We start from the raw sequence: 24,849 nt of genomic DNA, 5'->3' as shown, positions 1-24,849 counted from the left end.
AACAAGAAGTCCTGTGGCATCTTATAAACTAACAGATTTATTGGAGCATAAGCTTTCATGGGCAAAGACCCACTTTGTCAGATGCATCTTTGCCCACGAAAGCGTATGCCACAGGACTTCTTGTTTATGCAGATTCAGGCTAACATGGCTACCCTCTGATACATTATATGTTATCATAACAAGTTATGCTCCCCCAATCACTGAAAATGTGTAATGGAGCATCACTTAATACTTACAGGTGAACCAAAGTTATGTCCAACCTCATGAGCAAATGTGATATGAGAAACCTTCGGAGGCACGTGAGAGCCATAGTTCTGAACAGTGATGATTCCAGTATTTAAGGACTTCTTTTTACCATCAGAATAGAGTTTGCTCTTTTCACATATTCCACCAGAGCTTCCTGAATTTACAACAAGAGTTACAAAATGAATACATAATGAAACAAAAAAGGTGAGTTGTATTTTTTGTTCTATATCTTAGTTGAAAACGTATTGCAATCATATAGAGCCACATCTATATTTTTAATCTAAATCCCATTTGTTTTGCCTTGCCAAGTAAAGAATATGCTATTTCCGAACACAGAAAATTCATTTCACTATCACAATGATCACAATGTTCAGCTGCAAATACTCTGAACCTGATTTTAAATAGTATCTTTCATTTTTCCCCAAAAAATACTTGTAAAAAACCTAAGATTAGCTACAGATCCCACTGAGCAGGAGTGACTCATTTCTTCATAGTACAATTTAAAACTGAAGTGAGGTTTTGATAGGGGGTTAATCATGTGTACGTTTAAAGGTCAACAATCAAGGACATCACACCCAGTGTTTGAAAATGCAATACTGAAATTGTTAATGTTCAGAATCTAGAACATATGCTTTCTAAACAAGTTGTGTCTTGTTAAAGTCCAACTGCAGTTCAGCAAAATACATACCAGAATAAATATTTCCAGGAATAATTTCACAGGAAAAGGGCAATAAAGATTCATACTTTCAGACCAATAAGTAAGCAAGTAAAAAGTCCAAAGTAGAGCCTTACCATATATCCTGCATTTGTCCATACGAATGGTCTTAAAGGACAACTGATCATTTTAAATAGTATGAAAAAAGTTATGGAAAAAGGACAAAATTTCTAAAATCAGCTCTTCATACATTTAAAAGGCTGGTGCACAGTGGAGGGTACCTTGTGCGAGCTGAGAATCAGCTGTCCCAGCTTGCACTAGGTCCCCCCTGCTGTGTTTTAGCCTTTTAAATGGATTAAGAGGCTCTTACTACACTTAAAAAGCAGAGATGCATTTGGAACTAGACGTGGGCCAGGAATAAGCGGATTCCCAAATCACACCGAGATCCTACTATCCCTCTGCCCCCCGTGGAGACGGTTGCTGGGGAGAAACCAGCTTTTGGGCTGGCTCCCCCCAGAATAGGCTTCTGCTCTCCACCCTTGCTGCCTCTCATAGAAGCAGCAAGGGGGAGGAGGAGAGGAGAGCAACTAGTCGCTTATACCCTTAGTTATACTGCCAAGCTTCCCTAACCAATAGACCTAAACAGACCCTCTCTGCCATTTACATGGAGTATTAGTGTCATTAGATCCAGGTACAGATTGGACCTCCCTGTTCTGTCACCTCGGGACCTCCAAACCATGGAGTTTGCTGGACGAGAGGAGGTCAAGTCTCCTCTCTGGGCTGTAGGTGGCCCTGGAACCTGGGCTTACCTCCCCACTGCTGGCCCCAAGCCAGGGCTCCCAGGATCAGCTTCCTTGGGCTGGGGATTCCCCACACTCTCCGCAGGCTCAGCTGCTGCCTGGGTTCCTGGCTGTGGACTCCTCCCAGCCAGTGCCAGCCCCGCTGTCACAAGGGTTCCCGGCTGGGGATGTCTCTGAGCTGCCACAGGGGTTCCCTAGCCTGGGGCTCACCAGGGCTGGAATCCCCACCCACCACAGGACCAGCCCCTGCCAACCTTGCTAGGGCTCCTCAGCAGCTGTAGGACTCTCAGCTGGCTTGTGTTCCTTGCCTCCGCGGCTCTTATCCAGCAATATCCATGGTGCTTCCTTCCAGACCATAGATGTTGCCGGACCAGAGTCCTGGGTTTGGGAAGCTCAACACGTATTGAATTTCCACTGCCTCTTTCAGGACAAATCACCGACATTGGTCTATACCAGCGATGGACAACCTACACTAGTGGGTAGACCAAGTGAGCGGGCCACGTGAGCGGCCCTCCATCTCAGTGGGCCTCAAGATTACCCTAACCAAGACTGTTTTGTAGGATAGGGTAGTTTGGCTAACTAAACTTGTGTACCTAGATTTTGCAGGGTGTGCCCTTTGATTAGATGAGAGAGAATACATAGCTCTCTCAGTCAATTTTGTGTGCAATCAGCACATACCTCACTTCAGATGCCTTTGTTTTATGTGGGTACTAGGGTGCAGAGTACCCCCACTGCAAGACTAATTCAGCTACGTAACTTAGTCAGAAGATCTATGTGGTAGGACACACGCGAATTGCCATATGAAGCAGACCAGAAATCCATTTAGTACACTATCCAGCTATTCTGTTTACTAAACTCAAGGGTGTAGTCTGATATTAATTTTTATAAATATATGCACTATACAATAATTTACATTAGATTTAGTTTTCAATAAAATAGCATCTAAGCACACAGTGAGAAACCAGGTTCAAATTGGTCAAGACATTTTTGAATAATCAAAAATAGTAGCTTGCAAGACATAAAACAAGCTATTTCTTTTGTTATCACTAGGTGCAGAAAGTCTTTGTAGAATAGAGTAGACTTTCTGTTTCAAATTCTGTCCCATGTGGACTTTGGTCCCCAGTTCCTGAAATGAGTAACAGTTCTTGACATCATCATCAAAGGCAGCCATGTGACTTGATAGAGTTAAATCTCCCTTACTTGAATTACCCAGAGACTAGGTAGTGATGTCCAATGTCTCCTCTACTTTTTGCACTGGCCACAGAGCCTTTTACTCAAAGGACAATGAATCCATCACAGGAATGCAACTTGCAGGACTACCACAGAAGAGAGTTACCGATGTAACATTTTTATCTACATCAAGTATCTTTCTAAAACTATTTGCCAGAACAATTAAGGATTTTGGGGAAGTCTGGATTTAAAATAAATTATGTTGATTCTGAAATACTAGCTATAAATTTTCCAGACCACAAAGTCACACCTTCAGAAAATGTTTGGGTACAAACGGGCAACAAATTCTCAAATCTCAAACAACCTAGAAGAGCCCTGTCATTTAAATGTTAAACCACCATTTCAACAAATGAAAAGAGATTTAGAGTTCTGGGGCACTATGAAATTCCTGGATTGGAAAGAACAGCCACAGCCAAAATAAACACTGTCAAGGATATTTTTCTTGTTTCAAAATCTATGATTATCCCAGATACAAACCGCAAAAAATGAGGAGTAATGTTAGTTCGAACAAATGGGTTTGATTCAAACTAATGCAGCCCGGAGAGCACTTCCACTTTAGAAACAGCTGGGTTTGGAAACAGCATGCAGCCGAGATTATGGTAATGAAGTGCGGGATATTTAAATCACGGCTTCATTTACTATTTCGAATGCCTACATTTGCGTCGCTAGTTCGAACTAGGGTGCAAGTGTAGATATACCCTTAGAGATCAGAAAAGGAAGTTACTCACCCTGTGTAGTAATGACTGTTCGAGGTGTGTCCCCCCGTGGGTGCTCCACTGTTGGTAATGGGTGATCCCAGAGTTGCAGAATGTCGGGTTGTCTGTCGGACCATGCATGTCCGAAGAAGCACCATGTGCTGTTCGCACTCTGGCACCTCATGTGAGTGGCCCATGCCTCCTTCAGTTCCCTGTCTACACCTGCGTAACCAAGACTCTGAGTAGAGTGGAGGAAAGGAAGGTTGTGGAGCACATACGGGGACACACATCTTGAAAAACAGTCATTACTGCACAGGGTGAGTAACTTTCTTTTCTTCTTTGGTGTTCCCGGGGGTGCTCTACTGTTGGTGACTACAAAGCAGTACTCCATGTGGATGCAAGGAATAGGAGTTACTGCTTGGTGGCTGAAGATAAGACCGCCGTAGCCACCGCTGTATCCCCTGTCGGTTGAAGCATTATGGTGTAGTGCCTGGCAAAAGTGTAGTAAGATGACCAAGTAGCTGCTTGATAAATGTCTTTAAGTGCCACATTATTTAGGAAAGCCATTGAGGTTGCAGTAGAACAGGTGGAGTATGCCTTTGGTGGGACTGTCAACAGCTTACCGTGGATGGAATGGCACCGCAGTGTGCATGATATCATCCATTTGGAGATACGTTGAGCTGAAATTAGTGTGCCTTTTGAATGCTCTGTGATATATGTGAAAAGTCATGGAGACCTGCGGAACTCCTGAGTCCAGCCTATATAAAACACTAGATCCTGGTGAATGTCTAGGGTATGGATCAAAGTATCCTTAGTGGATACATAAGGTTTCGAGAAAAATGTTGCTAATACTACAGGCCCAATGACATGGAATGATGTGCTGATCTTGGGTAAAAACATTGGGTGTGGTCATAAGATCACTTTGTCCTTGGTAAAGACCATATATAGTGGTCCAACCATCAAGGCTCCTATCATTGGCAAGGTAATAGCTGTCAAGATCAGCACCTTCATGAGAAGGAATGGGAATGGGCAAGTCACCATGGGCTTGAAAGGAGGTCTCATAAGGCAATCTAGAACCAAGTTCAAGTCACAGGAGGGTGCTAGGGTTCTGTGTGGAGGGCAGAGGTTCTGAAGAACTTTGAGGAACCTCCTGATTATGGGATATGCAAAAAATTGATGATCTGTCTATCCGCTCATGAAAGGCCATTATTGCTGCCAAGTGCACCTTAACAGAGGAAATGGATAAGCCCCTGGTCTTCAGATGTTATAATACAGTCAAGAACACAGTGAAGCAGTTCATTGGGAGGATCAAGTCACGTCTGTTGATACCAGGAAGAGAACGGTTTCCACTTCTATAAGTAAGTGGCTCTGGTGGATGGCCTCCTGCTGTGTAGAATAACAGTTCTCACTTGTTCTGAGCACAGGGATTCAGATCCGTGGAACCAGACAGGAGCCACATGTATACGTGAAGGTTATGAGGTTGAGGTGAATCAATTTTCCTCGACTCTGGAAAAGGAGGTACAATAGACATGAGATGTAGGTATGGAAACCAGGTCTGTCTGGACCAGGATGGAGCTTTCCAAGAGACTTGAGCCCCGTCAGATCAGATTTTGCATAGAATTCTGTGGATAAGCAGGATGGGCGAGAAGGCATAATGTCGATGTTCGTTCCAGCGGATTAGAAGGGCATCACCTAGAGATCCATCACCCAGTCCCGCCTTGGAAGAGAAGCGGGAGCACTTGGTGCTGTGAAGAAGTACACTGATACCTCACCAATGGAAGCAGAGACAAGCACTGCTGGATGCAGCTCTCTCGTGTTCAAAGGAAAAATGGAGACTCAAAGCATCTGCCTTGGCATTGTTCACCACAGGTAAGTAGAAAGAAAGCTATCAGATTGGTTTGACATGATTTGTTCTTTACAAATCCATGCTGGCTGCTACCTCTCATCTTATTATCTTCCAGATATTTGCAGACGGATTTCTTAATTGCTTAATTATCTTCCCTGGCACAGAAGTTAAACTAACAGGTCTATAGTTTCCTGGGTTGGTTTTTGTTTTGTTTTTAAATAGATGGACACTATATTTGCCCTTTTCTATTTTCTAGTCTTCTGGAATCTCTCCCAACTTCCAAAATTTTTCAAAGAGGATAGTTAAAGGCTCAGATATCTCCCTTGAGTATTCTAGGATGCATTTGCAGACACCTAACTTTTCTTTAACTTGTTATTTTATTTTAACGTCTAAACTTACCCTATTTGCACCAGCATTCACTATGTTAGGCATCCCATCACCATCCATCTTCTTGACAAAAACCAAAATAAAGAAGGCACTAAGCATCTTTGCCATTTTCAAGTTTCCTCTTATTGTATTACAGTAAGAATAGAGGTGGTGAAATGTAGAGGAGGAATGCGGAGATGAGAAGACACTCCTCCGATCCTCTTCACTGAACCCAGTGCACTCAGATAGTATCGGAGACCTCACATATTGTGGAGAGGTATAAGGCAAGAATGGCACCAAGGAGGCTTCCCTGGATGAAGGGCAACATGCTGCCTGCCACTTATATCTGGTGCCGGCAATATGTGTGGTGTCGGGCTCTCCTCATGTTGACCAGGTGCTGGGGCCCCTGTGGTGTGGCATTGACATCAGTGGTGGTACAGTAGAAGGCAGTACTGTTGCTCTGAAGTACAGTTGTTTGCGGTGCTGCTTTTGCTGGTGCCAGGTCTTTAGATGTCATTAATGCTGGTGCCAGGATTTGGTGGCGAGACCTCTATGGTACTGATGAGGATCATGTCAGCACTGAGGCTGTATGGGAGGTCGCAGTAGTGGTGCAAGTATGTGGTCTTGGTGCTGCAGTATTGGAGGTGCCCAGTGTATCCCTCTTACTCAGCCTGAGAGGCGGAATGGGAGGCCGAGATCTTGCCGGAGAGGCTCTCTTTTCTGAACGTTTCTTTGGCAAGGTAGGGGCTCTCTTCCTGGAGCCTCCACAAATGGCTGAGAAGATTGAGGCTCCTCAGTGGGCTGCACAGACTTCTTGAATAATATCATACGGAGCTGAAGCTCCTGTCTTTTCTGGCTCAAGCAGTGGTCACATTTTTGGGGCATATAAGCTTCCCCCAAGCAGCATATACTCATGGAATGCCCATCTAAGACAGGCATGGGCTCCTAGCGTGCCTTGCATTTCCTGAAGCCCAGTGAGCTTTTCGCAATTAAGTGAACCCCCCCCCCCAACCCAGACTAGCTGGCGGCCATTAAAAGTTTAAGTCCTTCCTCCCACCCTCTCCTTCGGTCTTCTTTTCCCATTTTTTATTTTATTTTATTTTTAAACTGGGGCAAAAGGAGGACGGGTTGGTTAAAACATGGTGAGGTGGCTTGGGCAGACCAAAGCCACCACTACTGGCAACTCTGACCAAGAACTGACAGGAATTTTTTTTTCTTCAAAAGGAAAGAAAACCCTAGCTATTAACAAGAAAAAAAGGCAAGGATAACTTCAACAATCTCACTGAGGGGGAACAATGTATTAAGAGAACAATGAGCTGTCTGTGACAGCTGAAAGGGGAAGGGGGTTGGGTCGCATGCACGAGATGCCAAAGTGTGAATGGTGCAAGGCACTCTTCGTGCATGCACAGCCCGACAGACAACTACTGAAAAAGCTGAGATCTGTGGTTCTGGGATGACCCATCACCAACAATGGAGCACCCATGGAGACATCTCCTGAAGAACAACTAATTTTAACTAGAATACTCTCTCCTGCCACTAGTACTTTCAAACTAGCTATTATGTTCCTCAATTTTATAGAAAAACTATTTTATACAGAAAGTTCACAAATAGAAGCAATAGTATCTGGTGAATTAGGAAACACAAAAATTACCCCAGATAAAGGGGGGTTTGTTCTGAAAAGAGGACCAACAACCTAAGCGTGTGTCTAGACTACAGGCTTTTTGTTTTTAAAAAAAGTGGCCTTTTTTTGAAAAAACTTGCCCTGCGTCTAGACTGCTGCTGCGTTCTTTCGTAAGTAAATTTAAAAAATGTGGCAGTTTTTTTCACCAAGGAAAAGTCTCGTTTTATGAGGAGTAACGCCTTTTTTCGAAAGTGCTCTTTCGAAAAAAGGCACTATATAATGCAAACTGTGCTTCTTCAAAAGAGAGCGTCCAGATTGCCTGGGTGCTCTCTTTCGAAAAAGCAAGCCGCTTTTTCAAAAGTACAGGTTGTAGTCTAGACGCTCGTTTTCGAAAGAAGCTTTTTCAAAAGTTTCTTTCGAAAAAAGCCTCTTTCGAAAGAGGCTTGCAGTTTATACATAACCTAAGATTGCAGCACAATAAAAATTATTAATAACTATGTTATATATGGCACTTTGCCACTTCCAATCTTCATTGAAAGTCCAGTTTGTAGGCCTGTTGGGGTGGTGTCAGCAGGTTCTCTAGTGGTCTCTGCATGGCTCCCCAGAAGCAGCAACATGTCCCTGCTGATCCTAGATGAAGGAATGGCCACTGGGACCCCGCCTGCAGGCAGAGGCAGCACACACAGCTGCCTAGCCATACCTTTGCCTAGGAGCAGCAGGGACATGTTGCCACCGGTGGGGAGCTGGTGAGTTCTGTTTGGATCCAGCACCCCAAAATCCCTCCCATGCTCCAACCCTCTCCCGCACCCAAACTCCCACCAGGAGCCCAAAACTTGCAGGAGGGGGCTTGAGGCTAGGGCCAAGAGGTTGACTGTGCATCCCAAATCCTTCATCCTCTGCCACACCCTAGAGCCCATACCCCTAACCAAGGCCCTCACCCCTTCTGGCATCCGACTCCCTACCCCAGTTCTTAGTTAATTAGAATATTTGACTAGCCAGCACCCTCCATTACCCCATGCCAGATAAGGCTTTTACTGTGGTCCAGGAAGACTACAGAAAGGCAGCACTGCTGCAGTGTACTGTCAGAAGTATGAAGGGTCACTGTTAGTGTTAGATTTATCTAAAGAAAAAGCCTTAAAGTATATTAGAGTACATACAGAACATGACCTATCTGTAGCAAAAGAATTATCTATTTCATAACTAGAAAGAGTGTAAGACAACAAGAAAGTATGGTAAGTAGGTCATGTGTTCAGCATTCAGATACTCTAGAATTAAGCATGGTAAGATCAGTTAGACTGGAAGAACATTGCAACTAGTTTCCCCATCCATTAGACATTTGTTGACCTCCAATATTAGTCAACTGCTGTTTTATATTGACAATACTGACTCTTTCTGCAGATGGAGCAACTTGTCTAGCTACATGGTTGAACAGACTTTCTTTGCCAGGTGGTAAATGTTATTTCTCCAATGGACGAAGTCAGCTGCTAGACAGATTTTTTTTTCTTATGTCACACTTGAGCAGCCACAAAATACTACTGGAATAGTAATTTTTGTAGCTCCAATGCAAGCAATGCATTTTGTAGCTCCAATGCAAGCTATCATAAAATACCAGGAAATATTTAAAAACTGAAAATTAAGACACACTGCTGGAATGAAACTGGTCAATGTCTCAAAGAAAATTAAAGAAACAATTATCTAGGAAGGGTAAGTACAGAGTCATTGTTTCAGTATCCCTGCAGACATCAATGCATTGGTTTATACTCTGTTCAGATTTCCAAGTTATTTGTATCCAGAAGAGCTGGTAATCAGAGATCCTCGAGTACAAAGCTATGACAACATGTGAATTTTATGACTGTAGAATGTTGTAGAATATAAGGAGCCCTTCTTCATACTTGATATAAAACAATTGTGAACTTATTTTGTTTCATCCGTCAATCATCCCTGGTCAAGCGTCTGCCCAATTAATAGGGGAACCTTAATGACACAAACTGTTAGTGGCACAGGATTAAGGATGTTAAAGACTAGTTGACTATCCGATAAGTATATGTTTATCAAATAGTCAGTCGACTAGTCGATTCTGCCCCCCCCCCCCCTTGCTGCCTCTATCATATAGAGGCAGCAAAAGTGGGGGAAGATGGTACTTCAAAGGGCAACACCACATAACTGAGCTCAGCTCAGTTGTGCGGCACTACCCCTTTGAAAAGGGGCAGTTCAAAAGGGGCAGTGCCTCACAGCTGATACCCAGCTCAGCTGTGAGGAGCTGCCCCTTTGAATCACTGAGGCGGCAAAAGCGACAGTGCCGCCTGGAGCCAGCTGGGGAGTCTCCAGCTGATCCCACGCTCCATGAGCATGCTTCCACTTTGAAATGCGCCAGAGCCCCTGCTGGGGACTTTTGTACATTTCAAAGTTGGCACGCCCACATGCAGCCTGGAGTCAGCGGGACTTCCTGCTGAACGTGGGGCTGCATGCGGAAGTGACTATTGACTAACTGAGTAGTCGATGGAAATTCCATTGACTACTTAACTAGTAAATTAACCTCAATTTAACATCCTTACACATGAAGAATGGATGTTTACATAATTTCAAATAAGACATAACTGAACTGTGAAGCATCAGGCCTATAATGCTGAAAATATACAAAGTCAAACAGTTTATGCTTTTCTTCCTCGCTCCTACTTAAAAATAGTTATCTTCTGTAAGAGTATTCTAGTTATGGATTAATTACCTGAAGGGGCTCCAACCCAAGCCAGACCAAGGACACCATCATCAAAATCACGGTCAGTAAATACATAGGCCAAACAATAACCATCATGATTCTGCTCAGAGTTCAGTTCCAGAAACTTCTCCACACCAATATTAGGAAATCTGAAGGGATTGGAAGGGTCTCTCTCATCTGCAGTTGTGTTGATCTAAAAGTAAATTTAAGTGTATACTAAATCAGACACTTCATTTTCGTCTGGCTAATACAAGCTTGCTAAGAAAGACTTCATACTATATCAAATAATTACTTCATTATCTGAGTACCCCAGGACTACTTGTTTTTAAAGTTACAGACTAACATGGCTACCACTTCTGATACATAGTATCTGGAAAATTCTGAGTTCTAGAGTGAACTTGTTTCATAAGACCATGTAACTGTATTTATGTGGCTAATTACAACCTCCTTCCTCTTCATTCAAATACTTCATTCAGACAAACTTCATCCACAAGAATTAAAAAAAAAAAGTGTGTGTGAATAACCTTAATTCTACACTTCTGAGAATTAACTAATGGAATTGGAAGTAGATACATTAGTCAAGTTCCTGGAGCAAAAAGATTATTACACGGATGGCACATGCTACATCCTAGCACACAAGATCAGAAAGTTTAGACAGATCTAAGAACAAGAAAGTTTTGTATAAAAGTGTCTTACAGAGCAAAACTACATACTCAGATTAAATCTCTAACAAAGCTAAAAGCAAAGTTTTAGTATTATGGGCTATACACAACTTCCGTTCAGCTCACTGATAATAGAAGTCTCAAAAGTGTTTTTCTGAGCATAAACATGCATTAAGGCAGAAGACAATTAGAGATTTTTTTAAAACTGAACATAATATATATTACTAACCACAGAGTAATGTCATGTGTAATAATCTCAAAGACAGAGGCTTAAAACCAAAGTGCAAAAAAAAAAAAAAAAAAGTTTTTAATAATTGTGCTTTGGTCTTTTGCTTTTTTAAATAAAGGCAGCCTTTTAATTAAAAAAAAGTTTTTCCTGCTTTTATCTTTAAAATAAAGAAGCATATTCAAGTAATTCAGTCTAATTTGTCCTCCCCTATTTTTCTCCTGAGGAACTTTTCAGGGGTCTGAAGGGGGAGCTACCTCACACCTTCACTTAAGAGGCTTGAGTGCTGATTCCTCAGCAAAGGCCTTCTTTCTTGCAAGGTGTTTACAGAGTTACAAAGATGCTACAAAAGTTACAAAAGTCTAAATTAACACTCGAAAACTGCTTCCTCTTATCAGGTCCCCTTCTTATAGTTCTTCTCTTATAATCTCAAACACCCTTCCAGGGTAGAGTAAAATATTTTTAAGCTAAAAAGAGAATAAGATCACTTTATCTTCATTCATAAGAAGAGCTATAGTTTCATTTATGCTGGAGGGAATTAATCCTTTCTTCCCACCACAAACAAATCCTGTTAAAAGATGTAAATTTCTAATTTTTGAAGCCCATCACTTTTCACACACATTTCATTTCAGCCCAATGGTTTTCTCCTTTGCATGTTATCTTTAATAACATGTTTCTTTATAATAGTGTATTGACTATATTTTTCCCCACCAATGAATGGAGAACTTAAGGATAAATTAGACTTCAAATTAGGAAGCACTGACCACTTGTTTAAAGCATCCATCATAAATTCTTTAATGTAATTAATATTATAAAGAGCCTGAAAGTAAACTGTATTTCTACTGTATTTCCTTTTCCATTATTGCTGATAACCAAAATATAAAAAGTGCTGTCCCTTAAATTAGTCTGCTGTGTCAAATACTGAACTAAAACATCATGAGGCTATAACGAAAGCTATGGCAATGTGAATATTAAGATTGCAGAAGCACTAAAGAAATTAGGTAGGACGACAATTATAACATGAAAGTATCAGTCAGGAATGATAGCTAAATGGCAATAATTGTTTTAAACAAAAGCTGCTCACTCAACATATATGACTGCAACACCACAATTACTTACTCTTATTCGTTTCACCATGAAACTGATGTTACGGATTCCTGTGAAGTCTGTTGACTGGTAAATTGTGTCGATTGCTTTAACATGACTGGATATCTATTAATCAGAAAGAGACAAGCTCAAGTGTTTACGGTCAAAACATGTTTTCCAAATATTATATTCTGTAATAAGACTTCAGTGTCACTAAATGCAAGCATCTTCATATGCAAATTAATGTGCAGTATCAACTTTATTAAAAAATGTCCATCAAATATTAATGAAAGTGCCCAGAGTGTACATCTAAAGTAAATGATAGTTCAGACCATAAAAACTTTATAAGTCCCCTGTTGCTAAATTAATTTTGTTCACCCAATACAAGTAACTGGAAACAATTCAGATATATTTGTTTGTGACAATAATTCAATTCACCCTAACAACAGAGTACTGTGAAACATATCCTCAAAGGATTGCATTATTTTAAAGAAAGATATGCTAGAAAAGTTTTATAATTAAATTTTGTCTAAGTTGTCACTGGACATACTATTTTTTTTTCCTAGAAAACAAATATGAGAAACTATCATTTGCCTTAAGAACACAGGATAAAGGTTTCAAATGCACCTAAGTGACTTAAGGATCAGATTAACAAAGAAGCTTAGGCATCAAAACACCACTTTAAGTGGGCTTATAGCCAATATTTAGGGATTAATAAGGCCCTCTAAACATTCCCCATGTAAGTTCCTGAGAGTGAGCCCATAAAAAACTGCTGAAGCACTGATGCTACCAAAGCAGCTTGATACCTTCACTTGCACCTAAGCATCTGTGGGATTTTAAAACTAGGCATTCCTCTGCCTCTCTCAACTATTCCACTAGGTGTGCTACTCTATTAAAAAAACCAAGCAAACAAATAAACAAAAAAGACAGTGGGGGTGACCAGATCAGGAATTTGAGGAAGGAGAAGGCTGGAAGTGTGTCCAATAATTAGAGCACTCATTTGGGATGAGAGAGCCTGATCTTCAAAATTTCACTCTGCCTGATTTGGAGAAAGTGCTTGAGCGCAGTGCTCCCACATTCCAAGTGAGTGCTCCAACTCAATTTCTCCCATTGAAGTTGTTTCACTTTAAATAAAACACAATTAGATATACATTGGACCAAAGATTGACTTCAAAGTCCACTGCGTAGTTCTTCAAGAATGTTCCCAGCTATGAATGCTAAGCCAAAATAGGCAACCTTGGCATGGAGGAAAAATACCTATCTTTGAGTAGCAGGGCCTAAACACCACCCCACTCCTTGACATTTCATACTGGCTAGCTTAGGCTGATCCCCATTCAGCTTTTTGGCTTTTTGTGAACCTCATTGTTATGCACTAACTCTCACCATGCATTTTACAGGGAGCCTGGGTACTTAAACTGGGGCTGAGATTCACTGAGCAGCTGGGCACCTAAAAGTATTATGATCTGCTGAGTGTGTATATCCTATTTCTCTGTGTCTATCACCAGGGCTCGACAATTATGCCCCGTTCACCTGCGGTCCACGCATGCGCAGTGCGAGTCTCACGCATGTGCAGTGCGGGGCTGGCAAGTGGTTTTCGCCATGATCGTCGAGCCCTGTGTATCACCATATGTAATGTTAGAAATATCAAGTGTGGATCTATTTATAATCCTAAATGAGCTAATGTGGATCATCACTGATACATGGAAACATAATGGCTCAATACTCAAGGTAACAGTCTGTGAATGGTTTTATTTTTCCTCTAAGCCCAAACTGTTGTTCGTCATAGAAAGACATGTAACCATGCTACTAGTACTGGAATCCATCTTAAATCTGGTATTTTTCCCTGGAGATGGGGAGACTAAACAGAGTTCTTGCCTTGGGGAAAGGCTATTTAAGGAATGGAAAGCAATTAAGCTTTGTCTTCAGCTAGCCTTTGAAACTATTTTCCCACCTGAAAAAGGATACAGAAGAAACTGACAGACCCAGGCCAGGGAAAAAATGAACTCCAGCCTATTAAGAACTGCATCGGAGATAAGAACTAGGATGAGAGATATGTTTTGCAACAACTTCTTTTGAAATAACCCCCCAAGGTCCAATTTATAAGTGGAGCATTCACACTACCAAGCCTGTTATTTCAAAATAATGGGCCATGGAATAAGAAATCTGCATTCCTGCTTTTCAGCAGGAGCAACACTAATTCCAAAATGGTTATTTTGAAATAATGGCAGTGTAGATGCTCCTGTACCACGATTTCAAAATGATTACTCCCCAGAGTAATTCAAAATCATTATTCCCAGTGCTTCCTGGGACTCTAAGTCCAAGGTAGTGCATCCACATTAATGGAGCCTGTCTCCGACTAATTTCAATGCTTCCCCACAGTGAGGACAAATTAAGTTGAAATTGTTAAATTGGGAGTTCTTAAGTTGAATTTAGTAATTTCAAAATAGTTTCCTAGTGTAGACATGGCCTCCATGTATTAAGATTAGCTGACATGTTTTGTTTATTTTGGCTTATTAACTTACTTTGATTTGTTTTCACTTGAATGCAAGTGAAAACTGAATGCAATTAAATTCTACTTTTTATAGTTAATAAAAGCACATTCGTTCATTATGAAGCGTAAATAACTGTTACTGGGGGTGGGGGGGGGGGGGGGGGGGGAGAGCAACCACAGTGCAGATCTGAATCTCTTTCATCGATAAAGGGGGCTGACATTATGAGTTTTCTCTGTGTAAAACATCTAAAAGGAGTAAGTGATTTATTTGGGGTTTTGGTCCTCTGAGGCTGTGTTCTTGGGTGTCGTCAATGGCCTTATAGCTGAGCTCTCCCAAGCTGAGATGATTCAGAGTGTGTTGCTCTGCTGAGGGTCTGTTACCCCAACTCTGTCCCTTGGCTGAAAGAGGCCAGAGCTTCTGGCACAGCATGAAGGAGTAGTGGGGAAATACAGAGGGCAGGAAGGTAGGCTCAGTGCATGATTAGCACATCTGGTGACCATCACAAGGGGACTGCTGTGATCAAACCAGTCACAGTGGGCCAATGAGAAAGCTCCCTTAATGCCATTAGACAGCAGCATATGAATTAATGTATCCAGACCGCAACATGAAAAGCGCCATAATAAAAATGTATTCATTTTTCTAGACTATTCCCCCTTTAAGAGAAAAAGAACAGATTACTGAAATAGTGACTAAAGGCTTATAAATACCTGTGCAATCACAGCTTCCCTTGTTCCATAATGCTTGAAGAATAAATGATCAGTCTGAATGTAGAGCTGACAAGTATTTTTTTCAGCTTGAGCCGCACGTTTTTTTCTTAAAAGCTCTGGACCATTGATGTTATGTTCTCTGTGGGGTTTCTATATATATTAGAAAGCAATGAAGCATTAATTGTACATGTTCTTTTAAATTAAAGTTATATTTAAAATCATTCATGTCTTATATGAGTGCAGCATGCTTAAGAAGAAAACACATGAACTATATTATCCTATTTATTACGTAAACATTTCTCAAATCTTGAACTAGGCTATTTTTCAGGTATGTCATCCCACTTCTTAAGCACATTTAGTCATAATTCCTCTGTGAGCTAATCTCTTTAGTTTAGCATATAGCCAACAAGAACAGAGACGTTTTGATACCATCATATTACAAGAATTTTGTGCCACTAAAACCTAGAAAACCATAAACAGAAAACTAAGTAGAGCTCTTTGCAAAGATAGATTAACATGTATCCAGTTTGTAGATATAAAAATCGACTCTAAAAGTGTTTCCGTAAAATAACAAAAAGGTTCTTTCTTCAGATCATAACTACCCTAACTGTCATCAACCTGAACAAGCTGAAACACTGCAGTGTGTGATGTGATATTAAGTATTACTAAATAATATCCAGAATAATGTTATCTACTATTTCTACCATTCAGAGCACTGAAACTTAAATTCATTTGTCTTTGGGCCATTCACTGCTTTATAGCCCATCATCCCCATGTAGGTCATGTCTGCACAAGGTCCTGCTGCTCCCAACACTGGATCCATATGCACTGGCTCAAATGCATTAGTAATTTCTTGAGCCACAATGTCAACAGGGTTTTGGCTGCCAGTGCTATTTTCAACTGAGGCTCATCTCATAATTATGACAGTCAAAACAGTCCACATTGGGGTTCAGGATATTGCTAACACTGAAAAAAGTTTTCAACGGGAGACAAGGGTTTAGAGCAAATACATAATGTAAGAACTGGTAGGATCCAAGCTGGGTGCTGCCAGTTTTGGAAATACTCAATTTAGCAAGTTGACTTACTAACCTAGATAATTAATATGAAGTTGGAAGTACTATAACAAGGGATGGTGGGTGCAACATCTTAGCGACTTAGCACAATTCTCAGCGACTTTCAGTAAAAGAGTTTCCTAGAACAATAAAGCACTTTTCAATTCCATCTGAGCAGGTCTGTTTAAAGTAAAATTAAATTAAAGCTATTATCATCTGAACTAGATTTTATACTTCAAGGACAGAAAATGGTTGCAATTTGCTTTGTGGTTCTTTCCTTTCTAGAGTATGTAGGGAATGAGAATATTTTAAGTGTAATTAGCTGTATCTATAGGACTTCCTCACTGAAAGCTCCAAAAATGTTAACATACAGGCTGAATATATTAAAGGAAAACGTTCGTACTTATTAAAATGAGACTCAAGCCACTCTCTAAACTAATGATAGAGATGCAGCTGTGTTAGTCTGGTGTAGCTGAAACAAAAGTAAACTAAATGTCTAAACTAAGGCACAGTCCAATAGAAGAAAGAACGAGATTCCAAAAATAATGGTTTTTACCATTATGTGAACACTAGAACACTTACCTGGTCACAAGGGTGGGGGCACACCCCGGCCGCTGATTTCTTCCAGTTGGCTAAGGGGAGGTGCACTCAGAGTGCAGAAGCTGCTCTACAGGATAGGTTGGAGTGTTGGCTACAGCTAGCCAGTCATTTTCCACCCCCATTGGAATCATTCCACAGTGTTACTCCATCCTACCAACCCCCCCTTTTCCATTTTCTGGAAAAAAAATTGATTTCCAGGCACATACCATTGTCGTGGCACACTCAACCCCCGACTTTGCTTTAAGTCAGAGAAGAGGAAACTGCATACCAAATTTGGTGGTATAGACAGATGTATAGTTTTATGGAGATGCTGGTATTCAGACACAGTAAAAGCTGTGTTATCCAGCACTTTATCAACAGACACTTCTGATATCTCCCAATACAAACCTTAAGTCTAGTAATTGGGACTAGATTGAATAGTAAACCCAGTATAACTCCATAACCAGGAGGTTATGTTACTGCATATTCTGCACTCTACTTTTATGCAAACGAAGCAGAAAACAAGAAAGCACACTGATATTAGGAATTAAAAAAAAAAAAAAATAAAAGCAGCTTCCAGGGTGTCATAGCAGTGTTCCCTCTAAACTGCATGGCAGCACAGCTTCACAGGTGATTAATCAGCCCCACCCAGTCAGAGGCTCAGGGCTCCATGCACAGAGCTGACTGAATGGACAGGGATGTTCAATCACCTGTGAAGCTGTGCTGCTGCATAGCTTAGAAGGAACACTAGTCATAGGGTCAATTACAGGCTCAGCCCAATATCCTACACCTTCTACATCTACAGTAATCATACTTGATATTGATAATGAGAACCTCAAGGTTTTGCAAGATCCTGAAATGTCGTCTGAATCCAGAGAGTTTAAATTACGTTTAGTATAGTTTTAGTGTTAGAGGTCACAAGCAGGGCTGTTAGAAATTGTTTAATACAGTAACCATGAATTCGCTAAAAATCTTAGTGGATACCTGATTACACGCATTGAGGGCTCTGCAGGATAAAGCTTAGCTTTATTCTATCGAGTCCACACTGAAGCTTCCTGGGGAGTGGGGCTGCTAGCCCTTGCCAAGTCTGGCTCTGCTCCCAAGGAAGAGGCTTAAATGCAGCAAAGCCACCTCTCTGGAAGCAGAGTGGGCAGCCCTTGCCTATCTGGCTCCCGGGGAGGCTTCAGTGCCCTGCCGCAGCAAAGCCGCTTCTCTAGGAGCTGGCTGAGTAACTGATAAGCCTCAGCTTACTGGTTAAACAGTTTATCGATTACACTCTAACATATCACAAGATAACCAACCGTATAAAACACTTTCCCTGTATACATCTAAGTGCTTCTAGAAACCAACCACTCTGCAGTGCAATAATACTATTGGATTGATGAGTGCCTGTACACTAGGGATGTGAGTAGTTGAGTATATGATAACCGATAAACCTAGGCTTATCGGTTAATCTTCTCAACTACTCACATTTCCCTCACAGAGGCAGCAAGGGGGGAGGGAGGGGCCAAGAGCTAGTGCTGGGGGAGCTGACTTAAAAGTTGGTTCCCCCTAGCACCTGCTCCGTGCTGCTGCCTCCCCTCCCCATGTGCTGCTGCCGCTATCAGAGGCAGCAGCATGGATGAGCAGGGTAGCAGAGGCGGCTGCCGCAAAGCAGCCTTTGTCTGTGGCGGGCCCAAGCTAATCACAAAGACTGCTCCATGGGAGGCAAAGTAACTTCTGTCCACAGGGAGCTCGGACCCCTTCCACCACAGACAGGGGCTGCTGCCACCCTGTGCTGCTGCCTCTGAATCAGAGGCAGCAGCGTGGGGCAGCAGGCAGTCTGTCTGCACGGGAAGCTGGTTTTTAAACTGGCTCGCCTCGTGGACTGGCTCCTGTTTGGCATACCATGCTGCTAGGCAGTAGCGCAGGTTGGCAGGGGACTCCCCATGAGTTGGGGCCGGAGTATACTGGATGCTGCTCCCAACCTCAGGGACTATAAAATAGCCAAGTAACCAATATAAATTAATGCGGTTACTCAACTATTCAATTAACCAATATCTAACATCCCTACTGTACACTATTTTATTCTTTATTCGTTTTATTGTATTAATTCTTTGAAAATTTGTGTTCCATTGGTAAGTATAACTCTTAGTTAACTAGAATTGATTAACCAACCTCTCCCACAATTCTCCCAACATGCCAGATCAAAGCTTTTACTACACTTGTTGTTTTGTGCTGTTTTTAATGTGGGTGCAGTGAAAGTTCTTTTTATATATAATCTTATCTAATTTTTAGCCTTTAAGCTAAAAGGTTCTTGAAAGGAAATACTCAGATATGTAACTGTAGCCTTAACGGTTTCATAACCAAGTTTTGTCTTTTCTTTCAGAACTATTATGGAATTTGGCAGAGCAGAGGACTTGGAATGATTTTCTTTCTTCCTGGGGTCAGCAGGACTGGAAGCCCTCATCTGTACCTCTTCTAAAATCCACTAAAGCTAAGTTTGCCTTTGTTGAAGACAGAGAGGTCACTAGGAGGGTATCTCCTCCTCTGTGAGCATCCTAAAATATGTTGGCAGTGAGAAGAGAAGTTAGCGGATTACAGAGTGTCAAGGGACAGCACAGAGGGACAATTCTCTGTTCCTTCCTATGCATCTCCCAAGGTTCTCATAAGGAACACCTGTATCCCAAGAGAATCAAAGAACTAGGGCTCCACAGTGAGTGGAAAAAGCATGTAAAATTTGCCCAAATGTCCATCACTCACTACAGACATTGAGACTTATTGTGATCCCGCACCTATTCCACTCATGTTGTTTAATTTGCCTGTGGGAAGTGCTCAGATTCCACAGTGACAGACATAGTATGTAGAAACTATGTGTAACAAAATGAGCTACTTGTAGATGTAACAACTCCTAGGTCCCCCTGTAGCCTGTAACCAACCTAGGGTTGCCAGAGGGTTTCAACAAAAATACCGGACACACTTGACGTTACATCGCAATCTACATTACATCTTATTTAGAAAATACCGGACATTTATATTTTCTCATTTATATTGTCTCAATTTGTATCCCAAACAGAAAGCTCAAATACTGGACTATCTGTTTCAAAACCGGACACTTGGCAACCCTAAACCAACCCCTCTTTATAAGTCTTCGGTAAATTACTAGTCACCACACAAAAAGGCTCTTCACTGTGAAAGTCTTAGAACTGACAAGTTAGTCTAACAACCTTAATTATCAAGTGGCTACTGCCACGCTATAATATTGTAAGACTAGTCAAACAATTAAAACCATGAGCTACATCCTGAACCCCAAACATTCTCGTTTAGTATCTACTGAATTGCAAGTACCTCTGCGCACATGCATCTTCATTTACCTGAACATAACATACCAACTGGCACATACACTATAATTATGTTTAGATGAATATGACTTTATTTGCAGGTTTAATAGCAAAATCTGACTTGTAGCTCATTTTGCTACACTTAGGGATACTGGCCATATGCAGAGGAGTGATACCAATAATTTTATTTTCATTTTATCAATACAATCCACGATCACATGTTCCTTACCTGTGCTGTTGGTACCTCTACACCAGTCATTTGGTACTTCTGCATTCTTTCAAACACGGAGTGATCTGCACAACCTCCCTGTGGCCCATATTTATGAGGATATTCTAAAATGTGGGGAAAAATTAGGTTATCTTGATTTTTCAAATAGCGGTGTAAAAGTATTAGATAGATTAATTTTCAGTTACTGTCCAACACTGCTTGCATGATATTCCAAAGAAAAAAAAATCTAATAATTGTAGACTGGAATTTGAGAATGCAACAAAGAATGTGAATTTACACACACACACACACACACACACACACACACACACACACACACACCCAGAAGCATTCCCAAGAAACCAACAACTTACATTAATTTTCTTTAGTTTCTTTCCCACAAAAATCAATTGTCACACTCTTTATACATGTATAGCTTTACAATGAAAAATTAGCTTTACAAATAAATAGTGAACTGAAGCATTTACCAAATAAAACTGTTTAGGATTTTGATTCTACTGCAAGAACTGATGACATCATTGGTCATTAAAGCACTATTCCTTACATTATTTTGGTTCTAATGATGCCATAACTTCGTGCTGAAAAAAGAAAGACCGTGAAATCAGGTTCTGCTTGGTAAGAGGAAACGATCTTACTACTGGTTTTCAATACTGGTCTTTTTAAAATTCTCCTTGAAGTATTGTATTAATGTGAAGTAACAAGTGCCAGATTTTAAAATCCTTCAGTTCGCATCTGAACTCTTACTATATTGGAGCAACTTTATTCTCCTGTCAACCCAAAACTTTAATCTCACTAACTCGAATATGATAACACCACACTTAAAAATCACTAGTGACTACTCAACGTAAATTTAAAAATAAACACACTCAAATGCATACGTTTGTTCTTATGGTAAATGTATATTTTATATATATTAGGCCATATGTAGAACCATTTTCTTAGGTATTTATTTGACTTTTTTCAGTTGGGCATCATCTCTTTTTACAGAGAAAAAACTAATGGCAGAAATTTAGTGAGTTGCTCACAGTTGCACAGTAAGTCAGTGGCAGCGATGGGAAAAGAATTCATGTCTTAACTCCCTGTCCCATTTTCCAGCAACTGGACCATGTTGCCTGAAGATTGTGCTATAATGTTCCAAGTTGAATAGTCTGTAGAATATTTACTGGTTGCACGGGTTGTATTTTATAACCTCTCCTGCCATCTACAAACAAAATTAAAAGAACCTTAAAAGTCATATGGTACTTTAATATTTCAAAAGACTTTCAGATCTGTTAGGAAATAATAAACACCTTGATCCCAGACTGTAGGATTTTCAATGATTTATGAGCATTGATGTTAAAGTGAGCACAAATTTCCAAAAAACAGCTTTTTGGAAAATATAAGAATATGCTGACATTAGGGTATGTTCTTTTCTATAACTATCCAAGTGAAATAAGAAAAACAATGTTTAAGTTAACAAATAGTTTAGGGTGCTTCTTAGGACACTAAAAGATAAAAAACTGTTGAATGGTAAAGTGAGCTGTGTTGATGTAATGTTAATGATTTATAATAGAATGAAAACAACCTATGACAGTTTGGGTAAATGGGTAACTAGATATGCAAGATGTAGATGAATAAAATGTATGAAAACCCAAGTGAGCAAGGACCCAAACTGCAGAACATTAGTCCAGAGACTGAGATTACCATCATGAAATGGAGAGCTTCCCAATACAACAGAGCCCGCTAACTTGGGCCCCTATCTGTTCAATCTTATGTGCTATATATGAGCAAAAACTGACTGATTTTGTCTGAAATTTAGAGGAAAAACTTATTAAGTTTCCATTGGGTGGACTCATGTCTCAGTTTCCCACCTTATAGCACTATAATGGTTCTACTGAGTGTATCACTAAATAACGCTTTGGCAAAGTGAAACCATAGATTAGGTCTTCAGTAGGAGTGCTTTACCTGTTGGTATAAGTATACCAGCAAACTATACCAGCAAAGTGCTCCTAGTGTGGGGGCAATTTACACCAGCTGTTTTTATGGGACAGCTTATTTTACACACTTCCAACCTGAGCAAAGCAAAACACATATACTGGCAAAACTATGCTATTACAACTGCATCTATACTTCCGAGCTTTGCTAAAAAAAGCTACATCGGTGACAGATCACATCTTACTCCCAACCAACAGAGCTCTGGCATTGGAAGTCTCATGTAGACAGGGGCCCACTGTGCTTTAAAAAATGAAAATAATTTTGTGGGGAAGCTGAGAGAGAAAAAGCAAGATTTGAAATTACTATAAATTGATTGCATACTGGAAACTAAATTGCAAACTTCAAAGTCTATTTCTAACTGCATCATGCACCTACAGTAGAGAATCCAGATCAATGCCACAAAACTAAGTTAGTTTTCTGGAGCACTCTTACCATTTAATTTAATATAAATCATTGACACTACAAAGCTAAGAATAAAGCATTTACCCTTACGCAACACTGAACAAACAATAGTAGCCTGAACAATTTGAAATGCAAGATGCAGTGTGCTCCTGTTTTAAGAAAAATGTGCTTCCTGAGACAAGAACAGGGACAAGGTACAGCACAGTAGGTGGCACCCACTACATGTGCAGTAGCCACTTCATAGCTACAAATACTGCTATTTACTACTGAGGGAAAATGTTTGCTTTTAAAATAGGAGAGAGAGAGAGAGAGAGAGAGAGAGAGAGAGAGATGGGAATCTTATGCGGGAAAAGGGACGCAAGAAAGGAAATAACTTTTTTGTGCAGACGGTAACAGTGACCAGCTTGCCTCTTGAACAATGAATGCTATTATCTAAATACTGTAGATAAGCGTGAAGCAATGACATTTTCTTTAAATAGCAGCCTACTCCACAGTAGGGAAGAATGCAATGTCTAGGCTTTTCTCTACAGATTTCATTTTAGAAATTCAAGATACTGCCATTTATTGCATATTAAACTTTTTTATTTCTAAAGTACCAACTTCCAATTCAAATTTGCTCATTTACTAGTCAAAAGGACTTGCTAAATGCTAATGCTACAGAGAACCTGAGGACTGCCTGCAAAACAGTAATCTTTTTTGTCCCTCAAACTCAACACCAGATTTCTAAATGCATACGCTTACTAACAATTTTGTGAGTATTAGATACTATTTTAAAAGGGGCATTTGCAAAAACAACTGCATTTTAAAACTGAGTTCTGAAATATTTTTAGAAACTGAAGAATAAATGTCTATCCATTTGCAGTACATTCTATTCCAATATCTTAATGAATTGAATAACTCATTTCCACGAAATGCACAATATCCTATTCTATGGAAATGAACATAAAATGGGAGCCTTCTCTTTCAAATCCCAACTGTCATAGGATCAAGTTGGGATGAAAATTACAGTTAAATAAAAGTATAGCATACCGCGAAATCTAATTTTAAAGATACAGTACTTAGTATGAACTGTGTCTTGAAATTATCTCTCAAACATAAGTATGTAAAAAAATAAGCTTTTGATTATATTTAATAATTAGCTTATATCTTGCAGCTAACATGCTCCTGAGTTAGATATTTGCAGCACGAATATAGTACTACTGAACAGCAGAGTGAACTTTGCTTTGTGGAGCCTGCGCTTTTCAAGAAATACTGCTATTCAAGGTTCAGTTAAGGAACAGCACTTGTTGATTGATAAACATGTGTCCATTAATTTAGTACACTACTAATACTGTAGGATCTATTATCTGTAAGTCTTGGAAGATATGGCTTCATTACAAGACATGTTTGAACACTTGTATCTACTATTCAATGGACTCAAATCAGAACAGCAATAGTCCATTCTACAGAGAAACACTTTAACTGGATAAGTACACAATATTTACACTTCTACCCAGCCCGGGCAATAGTCAGCCCAATGTTTTATTGTTATTACCTCCACTTGCATATTTGTGGAACAGGGGAATTGAATGTACAGTGAAACTTTAAATAGTCTGTGCCTTAAATCCAATAAATTCATAATCAGCTTTAGTCACATGATGTAATGAAGGTCACAAGTTAGTTTCTGTTGCAAATCTAATATTGGCAAAGCTTATAGTAAGATGTTTCTTTAAAACGTCCTTAAATACAAAACCTTAAAAAATTAATGGTAGTTTAGGATGACTTTTTTGGTCCAAGTTGCCTGGCTCTAAGATAACACTTCATGCCTGAATTTCTGAAGGGTGATAACTAATCAAAAGTGATGACAAACAGTAGATGTGTAGCAACAGATTTCTCATACACAATCTTAACTCACCCTCTGCAGGGTGGCAATAGGAACTTCAGTGCTTCACCCTGCCTTAAAATA

The 24,849-nt window shown here is 40.3% G+C and overlaps 1 protein-coding gene across 1 annotated transcript in view; it reads right to left on the bottom strand.

The window, feature by feature from the left end:
- The window catches only part of ADAM10 (ADAM metallopeptidase domain 10), a 122,974-nt gene that overhangs the window by 22,621 nt on the left and 75,504 nt on the right, over window positions 1-24,849 (bottom strand). Inside the window, exons 5-9 of the mRNA XM_006112456.5 lie at window positions 20,529-20,632; window positions 15,349-15,498; window positions 12,183-12,275; window positions 10,185-10,368; window positions 237-400 (exon numbers count right to left, since the gene is read on the bottom strand). Coding sequence (XP_006112518.2) covers window positions 237-400; window positions 10,185-10,368; window positions 12,183-12,275; window positions 15,349-15,498; window positions 20,529-20,632 — 695 coding nt within the window. The remainder of the gene's footprint in view (window positions 1-236; window positions 401-10,184; window positions 10,369-12,182; window positions 12,276-15,348; window positions 15,499-20,528; window positions 20,633-24,849) is intronic.

Source organism: Pelodiscus sinensis, chromosome 14, assembly GCF_052426305.1.
Source record: "Pelodiscus sinensis isolate ZL-2025 chromosome 14, ASM5242630v1, whole genome shotgun sequence".
NCBI lineage: Eukaryota > Metazoa > Chordata > Testudines > Trionychidae > Pelodiscus > Pelodiscus sinensis.
Note: the sequence above shows the minus strand (reverse complement) of the source record. Positions and strands in the feature narration are given on the sequence as shown.